This window comes from Paralichthys olivaceus, chromosome 22, assembly GCF_024713975.1.
Source record: "Paralichthys olivaceus isolate ysfri-2021 chromosome 22, ASM2471397v2, whole genome shotgun sequence".
NCBI classification, from domain to species: Eukaryota; Metazoa; Chordata; class Actinopteri; order Pleuronectiformes; family Paralichthyidae; genus Paralichthys; species Paralichthys olivaceus.
Window position 1 is genome coordinate 16,311,453 of NC_091114.1, and position 13,143 is coordinate 16,324,595.

The 13,143-nt window shown below is 46.5% G+C and overlaps 1 protein-coding gene and 1 long non-coding RNA gene across 3 annotated transcripts in view; one reads left to right on the top strand and one right to left on the bottom strand.

The window, feature by feature from the left end:
* LOC109641817 (uncharacterized) overlaps positions 1 to 13,143 on the top strand; it is a 54,311-nt gene that overhangs the window by 36,931 nt on the left and 4,237 nt on the right. The gene's annotated exons all lie outside the window — the stretch shown is intronic.
* arhgef40 (Rho guanine nucleotide exchange factor (GEF) 40) overlaps positions 4,919 to 13,143 on the bottom strand; it is a 30,105-nt gene continuing 21,880 nt past the window's right edge. For both annotated transcript variants that reach the window (XM_069518536.1, XM_069518537.1), the window contains 7 exons: positions 12,893 to 13,099; positions 11,115 to 11,294; positions 10,860 to 11,040; positions 10,494 to 10,604; positions 9,424 to 9,533; positions 7,721 to 7,764; positions 4,919 to 7,350 (listed from right to left, as the gene is read on the bottom strand). In XM_069518536.1, the coding sequence (XP_069374637.1) occupies positions 7,738 to 7,764; positions 9,424 to 9,533; positions 10,494 to 10,604; positions 10,860 to 11,040; positions 11,115 to 11,294; positions 12,893 to 13,099 (816 nt within the window). In that variant the 3' untranslated portion in view covers positions 4,919 to 7,350; positions 7,721 to 7,737. The remainder of the gene's footprint in view (positions 7,351 to 7,720; positions 7,765 to 9,423; positions 9,534 to 10,493; positions 10,605 to 10,859; positions 11,041 to 11,114; positions 11,295 to 12,892; positions 13,100 to 13,143) is intronic.

The following is a 13,143-nucleotide window of genomic DNA, read 5'->3' on the forward strand; positions in this document are numbered from 1 at the left end:
AATTCGTTTTTCCTTCTGTGAAAGTCACAAATCTCTGGGTTCTTCTACGTGCAGCAGAAACAGAGCCACATTATAAAACAATCTCACAATAAGTTTCTCACCACCTGTTGAATTTAAGGCAGATATTCCCTCCTCTCTTTCGGGCTCTTTTGTCCACCATGAGTGTTTTCTTTGATTCTCTTCAGCAGCTAATCTCTTCCTGTACCAGTCTCTGTGCTGTTTGATGCTGGGCGGGTCACATTCAGCTGCTGGGAACAATTGTGATGAGCAGAATGAGCCCAACACAATAAACGGACCTTAAAGAGCTCCTCCACTTCAATACACATGAACATTTTCTTTGAATCATTTTGAGTCTAAATGGTTCTTCAACCACAAGGAAGTAATAAGTGAAAGATTCCTACGAGCTCATCAACTTTTTAATAACTTCCCTCTGAGTCGGTGAATGGGATTCCCTCCCCTGTTAGCCTCATGGCTCCGTCAGGAACTTGAATTCAGGCCTCTGATTGGCCAACGTGGCTTCTGCCTGTTGTTCGACAAACTCCTGACCATGTGTTTGTCTTTTAGCAAGATTTAACAGAAACTACAGGAGTGATTTTATTTATTGGAAGGGTCACTTTTAGATTTGATTAAGGGGGTGGATCCAGGAATAGTTTTTCCTCTTTCTCACGTTACGAGATGTAGCGTGTTAGCTCAGCAGGGAAGTTAAATACCCGTGCATGTGACCAGGACTGGATTTAAAGTGAGACGGGTGATCGTTGTCTTACACTTGGCATCAGCAAGAACTTACAAGAAATAAAAACACGTCTTTTGGGCTTGGAAACCTGATTGATGTGGTTTAAAATCCAGACAGAAACATTTCATCCTCGCTGCTCAGCTGTGCACATCAGACTTTATTCTGCCATGATGCTGCAAAATTGACAAACGGCACAGAACCGATGCTCACAGAGGATTTGGCTTCCAGAGCGATCGCAGAACGTCTGTTTCCATCGTCAGCTTTAAGGATCCACAGACTTGTTGCCTACAGACAACCGTGCGTCTTACCCTCTAACATCAGATCTGATTCAAAAGGGAATCTGGCTGAATGCCTATCCACAATCTTGAATGAATGATCTTGATTCGGGACACACACAGCGACATTAACTCGCACTGGCAGTCGCTGTGTATCCTTTTATCGTAATAGAAGCATATACACTGATCTCCTGATTAGACCTTTTGCCATCTGCCTTATCCGCTCCATCATCAGCGTTTTAAAGTGCTGAGTTCAACACAGACTTTGTTTCTCCTGCCAGTTGCTCTTGCGTTCTACGTGCCGCGCAAGAGGCTTGCATGAGCGAGCGTGCGGCGCAAGGGCAAACGACAACAAGGCAAGAGTGGAGAGTCGACGCCACAGTACGTGGGCCAGGATGCGAGTGGAGTGGAGAAGCCCACGCGCCTCTTCCACCACCTCTCAGCCTTGATCAAAGAGAGCTGCAGAGTGAGACAGAGCGTAACACAACAGTTGAATAGTGTGTTCAGTACGACAAGTAAGAACGTTCACCTCGTTCACTCACTTTTAAATGCTTGGATTTGATTCTCCCACAATAAAGCTTCAGTCCAAACAGTGTTTAGACGCGACCTCTCGCTTTGTGCGTTCGCTTTTGTCCAAACTTACAGAGGAAAAATGTGAGTTAATTGAAAGCCGGAATATTTCTCTCTGAAATGCTTTGGTTTGAACATTTAAATGTGATGTGCTCGCACTCTGTGTGAAGGTAAATGTTGGCTGGGAAATTCAAATGTCTTTGCTGACGCAGAACATATCTCCTGGATCAGCCATTGTAAGCCTGCTATTGTGTGTCTGAGAGTGACTGACTAAGTCTGTGGCGTATGTGCAGTGCATGCTTGTCTACATAGTAAATCAATGTGTGTGTCTGAGTGTGTGTGTTCGCACATTTTGCGTGTCAGCAGCTTATGTGTGTGTATACAAGTGCATATATGTATGCATGCGCTATCTGCATATGTGTGTCTGCAACTGTACTCTGAGTGTGTGTGTGTGTGTGTGTGTGTAGGGGCCTTGTGTGTGTCTCCTCCTCTGTGTCTGTTTGTGTTTGTGTGTATGCTCACGGTACATATGTGTACGTGTTTGCGGCTGCCACAGTGGCATCATCACCCGCCCCTGACGCTTTGATTGTTTTCTCCGCCGCAGCAGAAATGCACCAATTAATATGCAGAGAGTGAGTGAGACAGAGACACACACACACACACACACACACACACACACACACACACACAAACACACAAAAAACAAAAAAAAAACAGCCGTGAGGGAGGGAGACAAGGAGGGAGGTGTGATGGAGAGAGAAGTGAGGGGGGCAGAAGAGATGGTACAGAGAGGGGGAAAGAATAGGGGAGATGAAATGAAAGATGAGGGGAAGTGTGTGTGTGTGTGTGTGTGTGTGTGTGTGTGTGTGTGCAAGACAGACAGAGAGGGAGGGAGAGATGAAGTGAGATAAGGGGTGAGGGTGGAGGGGAGGGCGTAGATGGAGGGGATGAAATCTGATAGATGTTTGAGTAAAAACAAGAGAAGGGGGAGAGAGAGAAAAGAGTGAGGGATGAGGCTGAGGTGAAGAGGAGGAGGAGGGAGGGAGGGAGGAAGGATCAATATGCACATATTCAGTGAGATATGGTGGGAAATCAATTGAGAGGAGGGAGGGAGGAATTGATTTGGGTGGAGGGAGGATGGAGGGATGGTGAGAGGACGGAGACGACGGAGGAGGAGGAGGAGGAGGAGTGCAGAGGTGGAGTGATATGTGGCTACGGCTGCTGTCCTTTTTGTCGCAGTGTCAGGGTATTGATACTGTAATACACTCCCACCCCCTGACACACACACACACATGCACACCGTCACCCCACCACCACTCACACCCCCATCACAATGCTGCCGTGACAACGGCTGTCGAGGCGACGCCTACTGGCACAATGCAGCCACAATACTGAGGGCACTGAAGCATCACACACACACACACACACAGAGAGAGAGAGAGAGAGCAGAGAAGGCCAGAGAGACAGAAAAAAAGAAAGAGGGAATGAAAGAGGGGAAAAAAGGGGGAGGAGAGATATAAGGAGGGAGAAGTGGAGATTAAGAGGGAGGGAGGAAGATGGATGGATAAGATGGGAGGGAGAGAGGAGAGGAGGGGGACGAGGATTGATGGAGAGACAGGGGCAAGGGGGGAGAGGGGAGGAAGGAAGGAAGGAAGGAAGGAAGGGAGGGAGGGAGGGAGGAGGGGGAGAGATATGGCAGGATAATATTACATGTGTAAAAACTGCCGGAGGGTGTGTGCCCATAGAAACATGTTTAATGGCTTTTGTGATTGTGGGGAAGGTTGTGTGAGGTGCGTTGTTTCTGGTTCCTCTGACAGAGTGATGTATGCATGTGTGCAAACAACGAGGTGTTTCTGAGAATCCATGTTGGGTAACAAATATACCACGATCCTCACGCGTTCATATTTATACTGCACACACCTGCGTCTAGACGGCGCACATGGACGCACCCGTACAGGGTTTATCGCACCGTACTGCTGGAATTCTACACTGTAGTGTTAACGATCCGTTGTGTGTCAGGACGTTCGATGGATTCCGTGTCATTCATCTTCCTGCTGTTTTAAAAAAAACAAAAAAAACAATTTCTGGTGGAACAAAGTGTGAAGAATTACACACCAGTTAAAGCTAAAAGCTAAACAACCTACGTTTGTGCGTCAGGTGCAGGAGTGAGACTGTGATTGTGAGTTTGAATCTTGGTCGTCAAACTTGTACTCGAAGCGAAGACAGAGTGAAATCACCGGCTTCTCTGACCTCCCTTTGCCAAAATGTCTGCGGCGGCATATTACTGTATCTCCCCCCAACATGCACTCTCATTTACAAAAGGAACGCTTGGCTGGCTGCCTATAAGTCAGTTTATCCGCGTGAGATGACCAACGTCCCTCTTTCTTTCTTTCTCTCCCTTTTTTTTTTTTTTGTCCTCCCCCCCTCACACTATCTCATACTGTGTGTGTGTGTATGATCTATAGCTCGCTGCCTCCCCCCGTCACCCTCCCCTCCCTCCCTCCCTCACCCTAACCCTTCTTAATATGATGTAAAAAGCTAATCGCATGCAAATGTCTGTTGTCCCGGTAACCAGGCCTGAAAAATCCCTTTGATGTTTCCCCCGACTCATTCTCTTCACGTTCTCTTTGTTCGCCACAGTCTCGCTGCTTTGTCAACATCCCCCCTTTTACCCCGCTCGCTCTCTCTCCTTCATCCATTCTGCAGCTCTCTCGGCCCTCTCTTAGTTCTCTCCATTAGAAAAAAAAAAAAAAGTTCTAAGTCTACTTTGTGTCTCCCTCTTTCTATAAGCCCCCCTCTCTATTCTTATTCCCTCTTTTTTCTCTCCTCCGTGCCTCCTCTCCCCCTCTCGCTCTCCCCTTGACTGTGCCTCTCTGTCTGTCTGCCCCTGCGCCCTCACTCATTTCCCATCATTCCCACCTACTGTCTCCTGCCCTTCTCCTCCATCGCTCCCTCGCTCTCTCCCTCAGTTCTGCCCCTTCCTGTCCCCCCCCCCCCCTTCCCTTTTTGCCCACCCTTTATCTCTCATTCCTCTCTCCATGTCCCTCACATGCACAGATGGACACACACACACTCACGCTCTCAAACCGCCCTCCCCTACTTCAGAGAATTTGATCCCTGGAACTATTTGATATGGCGCTGCACTGTAGTTATCTAATCATTCTGCTTTTTGTGAGGCCCGCTGGAAGAAGCAGAACAGCTGGCGTTCACAGACGAGACCCCCGCTCGTTGCGGCGAGCTCGAGGTCGCGAGGTGGCCGGGCCTCGTTTTAGAAGGTCAGACCTGCTACAAGTTGGGAGCGCGACCTTTAACCCCTTGCACCTTCGTGAATCTCCTCAGAGACGTTTTCCATCCAGTTTTAATTCAACACAAAAAAAACCAGTACAATTATCAAGTATAAGCATAACATGCATTTCAAACATTCCTTCAAAAAAATGTAAACATCAGGCCGAGGGTGTCGTAGAGAAAGAGAGAAGTTTCTTTACAATAATACTGCCTTGCTGTGGCATATAAAAGTGAGGGATTCTGCATATGACAATCTATACTGCAGTAAGAATGAAAGATGGTGTTCATTACACTGCCTCCGATATAACGCAATGTACCAAACAGCTAAAGGCTATGAAGTATACTTGGTTTCTCCGAGCCAACAAATTACATATTGATTCAGAAACGGCTCGATAGCCATTTGCAATTTCTGAATTTGGATGCAGATATGAAACGTGCTAAATCTGATAAGGGTGACAAACGGCTGCAGACACGAGCGTGACCTCCCGCTGCTGCCGACGTCCGCCACCTGATGGTTTCACGTTGTACCTTAAGCGTGATATTGTTACATACACATGCACAATAAACCGGCGAGTGGGTGTCGACTGGTTTTTACTGACCACATCCTTGCCGTCATAAAACTTGAGCTACATCGTTGTATGAAACGTTGAAACGGTTTTCAGATATCTTGTTGATTGTTTTGTTCGTATTCAGAGCTGGTGCGTCAATTGGAATTTTAAGTAGAACATGTATTTCTGTAAATGGACCCACTCAGAGTTGAAGTCTGAAGTGGACATTATTTTTTATCTTTTTCTTCCATTAATTTTAAGACAAGATAACCAAAAGGAAATGGTTCCATAATTTTGGAAAATGTGCTCATTAGCTTACGAGAATAAAAAGATTGATTTCACTTTCTAGTCTCAACAATATCAAGCTAAAGCTAAAAGTTAACAAGGAAGCCAGCTCTGTCCAAAGCTACAGCCAAGAGTTAGCATAGCTTTGCACAACAAGTGAACCAGCTAGCAACTGAAAAGGTGTTTTTATCGTGTTCTAGCAAAGACCGAGATAACTGCGTAAACCTTTGGCCGAGCTAATCATAGCATGAAATGATTGCGTGTTATTTTGAAACATTTAGTAAAATAAGTAACCGTTTCCCTCTGCTTCCAGTCTTAGTGCTAAGTTACGCTAACCCAACGTCATTAAAAGAAATAGTTTCTTTGAGAGGTCAGATCGATTGAATTACTTGTCTTAAAGAACAATCTGTTCGTGTTTTCTTGTGGCAAGGACGGAACCAGTAAAACCAGATCCACCTCCGATCTGAGAGTGATGCCGTCCTCTGTGTACACAAATCAACATTTCACAGACACCCATGTTTTACCTTTGGCGTATAGAATATGGCATTGTATATTGGATGTTAAAGTAATTATCGGTACACGTCACATGTTCAAGTTACACTTTAAAGAAGACTAAATACAAATTTGCCTGTTGATCCTTGTTATTAAAAGAAAACCGTTAAACAGACACGTGCACAGAATGTAGAACAGTGGGATGTGATGGACGTCCTTCATCGAGGCAGAGCGTAGAATCCGTGCTCAGATGTAACCTTGCCTGTCGTTGATTTTGTACCAGGCTCTAAAATGGCCACAGTGAGTATGTGTGAGCATGTGAACAGTGCTCCACTGTCCGACAACAATAAGAATGACTGCATGTGTTGAGAGACACTGTGCGTCTCTATTGGTGTGTGTGTGTACGCGCACGCTCACGCCACCCCTGCCTCATTTACATAGATGCAATCACACCTAGCCCATGCCTCGCATTTTTTCTTCTTCTTTTCCACTCAGGCAGGAGAGAAAAAAAGTGAAGAGTCGTCCATTCAGCGTTGTAAAAAAAATGACAAAGTACATAATACATTCTAAATCTGCAATCGTACGCTGGATTTACGGCCCGCACATTACTTCCTGTTTATTATCAGAGGCTGGAGCATGTGATGCGTTCAGTGAGCCAGCCGGGCAGTCAGTGGTTCAGACCAAGTGGTTTGGCCTAGTGGGAAGCCGCGGGACAGACAATGGCAGCACTGTGTGGCTGAAGTGCCTTTGGTGTCAATGACTCTGCCAGAAACTGAGACTGGCAGATCCAAAATGGCGGAGTGCAGAGAGCCCTGCTGGTGCTCGTCATGCTCTAAACAGGGGCAGTTTTGATCCTTCTCTTTTTTGTGTGTGTGTGTGTGTGTGGGGGGGGGGGGCGTTCAGCTTTCTGTTGGTTTTCTTTCATATCGGAGGTGGGAGGGTTAAAAACGGGGGAGCAAGCAGTGCAGTGCTGCTCCAGCTAATCTGCTGGCTTTTTATTTGTTTCGAGGGGTGAAGGGGACGAAGAGCGAGCATGTGGGAGAAGTTCAAACACAGTCCGACGGTCGCGCTCGTCTGTGTTCCTGCTCCCTGAAGTCCAGGTCGGCTCGCCCACAGGTGGGGGAGAGATGTTCAGGTTGTCAGAAAGTCCAGGGTGCAGTTGCTGATGGGAAATAAGTCACAGGAGGAGAAGGAGGAGGCAGAAGAATAGAAAATATTAACAATCCTGCAGAGTGAGAAGGGATGAGGCAACTTTAGCTGCAGATTGACTGTAAATAAGATGGACGACACGACTCAGCGTTCTCCCGCTATCCAGAGTTTAAACTGTGACATCGAACGAACGCTGAGCATCTGAGACGTTACTGAGAAAAATGTATTCGACTTTCTTTACTTTGACTTTTTCTGTTTGGTCCATGTCCCATCTGCTAACATGGAGGAGGCCTATTCATGACCTACACCACTGCCAACCACCAGGGGGCCATGTTGTCCATCTGATTATACAGTCTATTGGGAAAACGATAAAGGGAACTTACTCTTCTTGCGATGGCGGTTACACAGCTGTGGAGGGAGACTGACTCTGAGGAGGAGAAAAGAAACCGTCACATTGTGTGTTCTGCACTAAAATGTGCAAGTGTACGTGTGCACGAGCGGTAACCCCCCCCCCCCCCCTGTTGTTGAATATGTGCATATCTCTGTCTGTGTGTTTGTCCTCATCTGTTTGAGCTGTGTGTGTCCGTCTGTCTGTCAATCTGCTCCCAGCACAGTCTGTTTGCCAATCTGTCAAATTCTGTTTGCTAGATAAGGAGATTGTGTGTGTGTGTGTGTGTGTGTGTGTGTGTGTGTGTGTGTGTGTGTGTGTGTGTGTGTGCGTGTGTGTGTGCTAGTCAGGTATTTCTGTTTACTTGCAGCTGAGAAAATTCTTTCTCTCTTTACTTTACGAATATATAGAAATACTCATCTGGTTGAAAAGCGTTTTTATGTTTTTGTCACTGGATCAGTTTTTAGGTCACGTACAGATGGCTGCTATTCTCATATCTAATCTGCAGTAAGTAATTTCTGCCACTAGGGGGCTCTCAATCAAAACAATAGCAAAAGACATAAATGGTGAGGTTGACAGTCACCGTGGGATCATGGGATTTGTTGTCTTCACCAACCACGGTGATAAAAATCTACCTGACGGGTTTTTATTAAAGTTGAATTCATGTTACACAGCAAATAGTAAAAAAAACTTCGTCATACGTCGTTTGAAGTTTCAACAAAATGAAACGTCTCCTGACCTCCAATGAAATGCAGATTTCTCTGGGTTTGAATTTAGTTTTTTGCACAAACATAATCTTTCTTATGTAAAACATATAGAAAATGAAAAGACAAACAAAAAGATTGTTCTGGGAAAAACATGTCAAACTTAATGCGATTTAGTTTTCACCTAAAAAAAGAAATCATGCTCGGAGATCAGGCAAATTACTGCTGATTAGAAAATGAAATATTTCAGGCATCTGGGGTCAGTGACCATGTGATTACAACATCTCCGCTTTGAGTCTGGCTGGGAAAGTCTTTGTTGCATGACATCTTAGTTTATTTCTATATATATATATATATACATACACACACAGAAATATATATAAGAGCTTCATTTATAAGATATAAGATCCTTTATTCGTCCCAAACTGCTACAGATTAGTGGTTCTCAACTCAAACATTTGTAGATTCGTTTGTTAAAATGACCATATGTGATTATTCTTTGTGACATGGTGAAAGTATTTTTCACACACGTCTAATATCGTTCTGAGAGATTTGTGTAAAAACATAGGTGATAAATTATATAATGTCAAATCTTTCCAAGGGTTGATTCAGAGGGAAAGTTAGAGAACCCCTGGTCGAGGTATTTGAAAGGAGATTTTCTCATCTTGCTCATTTTTAGCCGTAAGTTAGAAAACAAGCGACACTTAACTTTGTTTTAAAACCGATTAGAAACTGAATTGATGAATAATAACTATATATTGATGATAGTTGTAAATAGATAGTCATCAGTGATATATGTTGCAGCAGCCTCAGAGCACTGCGCCCTGATGACTCCACCATAACGTCCGATCAGGAACCTTCTGAGTTCCTCTCTCCTTGTTTTACCCTCCTCACATTTCAAACTTAAATCAAACAGACGCGCGGAGGATTTTCTCCGAACAGAAAATGTTTTCAGTCCCTCAGGAATCACTCAGATGTTTTTTATAAAACCCACCTGTGAGTAACTTGTTGAGCCAGAGCTCCTCCTGGGGTCCCTCCCAGACGCCGGGGATCCCCCCTCCTTCTGACTGCCGACGGAGGAGGAGTCGGAGCAGCTACTGTGGACTGAGAGAGAGAGAGAGAGAGAGAGAGTTAACAGACAGCAGGTTACACACACACACACAGAAATGTATATTTCTGTCTTTTAGCTTCAGGTGCAGCGACACATTCAGATAATGACACCAGGCATGGTTTGATTCCTATTTGAATTTTGTGTGTGTGTGCGTGTGTGCGTGTGTGCGTGTGCGTGCGTGTGCGTGTGCGTGTGCGTGTGTGTGTGGTATAATGTGAAAACCATTGTGCCATAATGTTTTGTTGAAATTAAAAATGGAGGTGGTACGGGGAGAGACAAAGAGGGGAGTCGGAGTGAGGAGGCATTTTTCTCATCCTGTTCAATGAATTTCTAACACTGTGTCCCAGAGGACAATTCATGCATTGAAATCCTGAGCCGCCGCTCTCAATGAGACCCCTGGTGAGCAGTACGAGCATTACACCGGTGTGTGAATGGGGACTCGCTTCAGCTCCGGGGCCACAGCCGACTACAGAGACCGGATGGAGGCTGGAGGTTTTCTCACTCTGACGTATTTCCAGACATTTTGCTGCAGGAGAAGCTCCAGAGACGCTGACTCGGACGTTTTCACAGACAGAACCTGCAGAACATGTCTGGACCTGATCACACGTCTGGAAGCAGCTTTAGATACAACATGCGGAGACAGACCCAGGACCCATCCAGTAATCGGATTAAACCGAGCGACTTCCTGAAAGCTTCAGTCTGAACTCAAACATGGTCGAGTATCTGTGAGGAGAGAAGTGCAGCTCTGTGGTGTCTCACATAAAACACAAGTCTTCTCTCATCACTGATTTAAACAGAATCACACCGGCTATGAGATTAACGGTCCGGTTGACCATCCACGGACTCAACTGAAGATTTAAGAACATGTTTCCGGTGTTTCTCGGACCTGAGGCCTCACACTCGTATCGTACAAGTGTTCCGGATGTTCCAGATGTGCGTCGCACGGTGCTCACCTCTGTCGTTGAGGCTGTAGATGGAGTCCAGCTCTGAGACGGGAGTTCCTGACGCGTCCAGCAGCAGTTTGCTGGAGATACCCATGCACAGGGACTCCTTCAGGCACAGCTCTGGGAGGAGGAGAGAGGGAGGAGAGGATTTGGTTTCATTTGCAGGATGTGATAATGAAGTGAAGCTTGTTTCAGTTTAATGAGCGAGTACTTCAGGTACAGCAGGAGAGAAGCGGCTCCGACGGGTAAAACACTGATCGGCGTTTGTGGGGCAGGGGAGGAGCCTGACTGAGACCCTGAGGGCACTACGCTCCATACAGCTCCTTTAACTTTAGGGAGCGAGGTGTCAGAGGTCAAAGGTCGCACTGGCTGTACCTGTGTTGCTGATGGCGTGTGTCCACAGCAGATGAGCGATGTCGTGAGTCCAGGCCTCCCTGCCCTCCCTGTCCTGCGCCTGCAGCGTGACGCAGTCTTTGGTCCGAGGAGCCTGACGAACCCAAACTTCAAACTTCAGCCCGTCGTCACCCACTCGCTGAGTCAGACCCATCTCGCCCGTCTGCAGGGGGAGGACACGGAAACGTCAACTAACGAGGTCAAAGGTCAGAGATGTGTGTGTGTGTGCGTGCGTACCTTGATGCTGTGTTTGTAGCTGTAGGCCGTGCGTCCTGGTCCAGGGCTCTTCTGCTTGGTGAATATGACGACGTGCTGGTAGAGGAAAACGTTCCTCACGCCCGCCCGCTTCCTCCGACCTCCGCCACACACCATCAGCTCGCCCTGCCGCACCAGCTCGCCGCGCTCCACCACAGGGATCTCAAATGACACATAACACACACACACACACACATTAGATGCAGTCGTCTCGTCCTCAGGCCATAAAATCAAGTCGCCTCAGGTTCAGACAAATACTTTGAAATGAATCTGAAATCTGGGAAAACGTCTCCAGATACATTTATGACCTGACACCTGCTGTCATTTCCTCCTCCATCACCTCTTGAATGTTCAGTTTATATCTTAAAGACTTGACGGTTTAAAAAACCCGACAAACTTTACTCTCAATTCGACAAAGGAGAATTATTATGACATTGTGTTGGTGACACGTTTCCTCGTCTTTCTGTGGGATCTCTGCTCTAATTGGCCGCCTGACTCACGCCTTTTGTAGAAATGTGACTTTATTGTTCGCAACAATTACAGGGTTGAGACGTCGGGAAGCCGCTGCGGCTCCGACCAGAGGCACGGAGCGGTTGATGAAAGTCAAACGTTACGTAATGCTCCTTAAAGACTCACAAAGACACAAACGGGAAAACAGGACGACAAACCGGCTCACGCTCGCTCCGACAATAAAATGAAAAGGGAAACAATCGGTGACAGAGAAGTTGAATCTCTAGAGATGTGAGGGTCACGTTACAAGTGATGCTTCATGTACATTCTGAACACCCACACGCACACCTACACACACACACCTACACACACACACACACCTGCACTTCACAGGCATTTTACTGCTGCAGCAGCGTGAAGTGAAGTAGCTCAATGGGAGCGTTTGTGTGTGCTGTGATCTCCCCCCCTCGCTCACAGGGGGGGAGGAGGAGAGGGTCGTTCTGTGTGTTTGTGTGGGTGAGTCTGACATTTGTCACGACCGGCTCTGAACCACACTGCTGTGTCAGAGCAGCACAGCACAGGCCGAGTGGAAGTGGTGACACACCGATAAACTCTGAAGCTGTTTTCTGAAATCAACAGCAGACGGGTTTATTCCTCCTCTTTGTGTCTTTGTGGTTCTTCCACTTTGCAGAGCGAAAGATAACTCGGTCATTTACACAACGAGCGCTGGACAAAACATAAACCCCAGAAGGCTTAATTTATTCCAACGTTTGTTTTATTTATTCTAACGTTGGCTTTTGCATTTATCAGGGCTCAGATTTTATTTAAGCGTTTAAAACTCTGTGATGAATTTTGAGCGTGTTCGACTTTCTTATCACACTGTTGTTTTTTTGTGTGTATTTTTTTCCCATTAAGTTTGATTTTAATTATTTATTTGATTGACAGCTGGTTGACAAATTGTCCGTAATGTGACGCCCGACAATGTTGACCGGGTTGTGACGAGCGGACCTCACGTTATCTTCCAGTGGTCGAGAAAATGTGAGAAAATGCAAATGAGGTTCTGAAGAGGAGTCTAAATTATTCTTTAAGATTCAACCAAGGAGAATATTATCCAGAATTAAAAACCATTACATTCCCTTCTTTAAAGCGTCAAACTGTAAATAATGAGCTTCAGATAAAGGGAATAAAAGTGCTAATGATTCCATCTCCTCCTCTGGCCCGACCTCATCAACATGATTTAGCTCCTCTCCCCCCCGAGGAAAGAAAGTGGGACTTGATTCACAGTCATAAACTGGGACAGGCGTTCTCACCGGACATCCGACGATGAGGTCACTGGCCCTGAGGTCCTCGCCGTGCCGCTGGGCGTGTCTCAGGATAGGGAGGGCGGAGTCGGAGGCGGCGTTGATCCCTCCCAGCTCCTCCAGGGCCTCGCAGTACTGCTCCAGCCTCTGAGTGGGGGCCTGCAGGCAGTGGGGGAAGGAGAGGGGGGAGAGGGGGGAGGCAGCAGGGAGTTTGGACTGGGGGGAGGAGGAGGAGGAGGAGGAGGAGGAGGAGATACGTT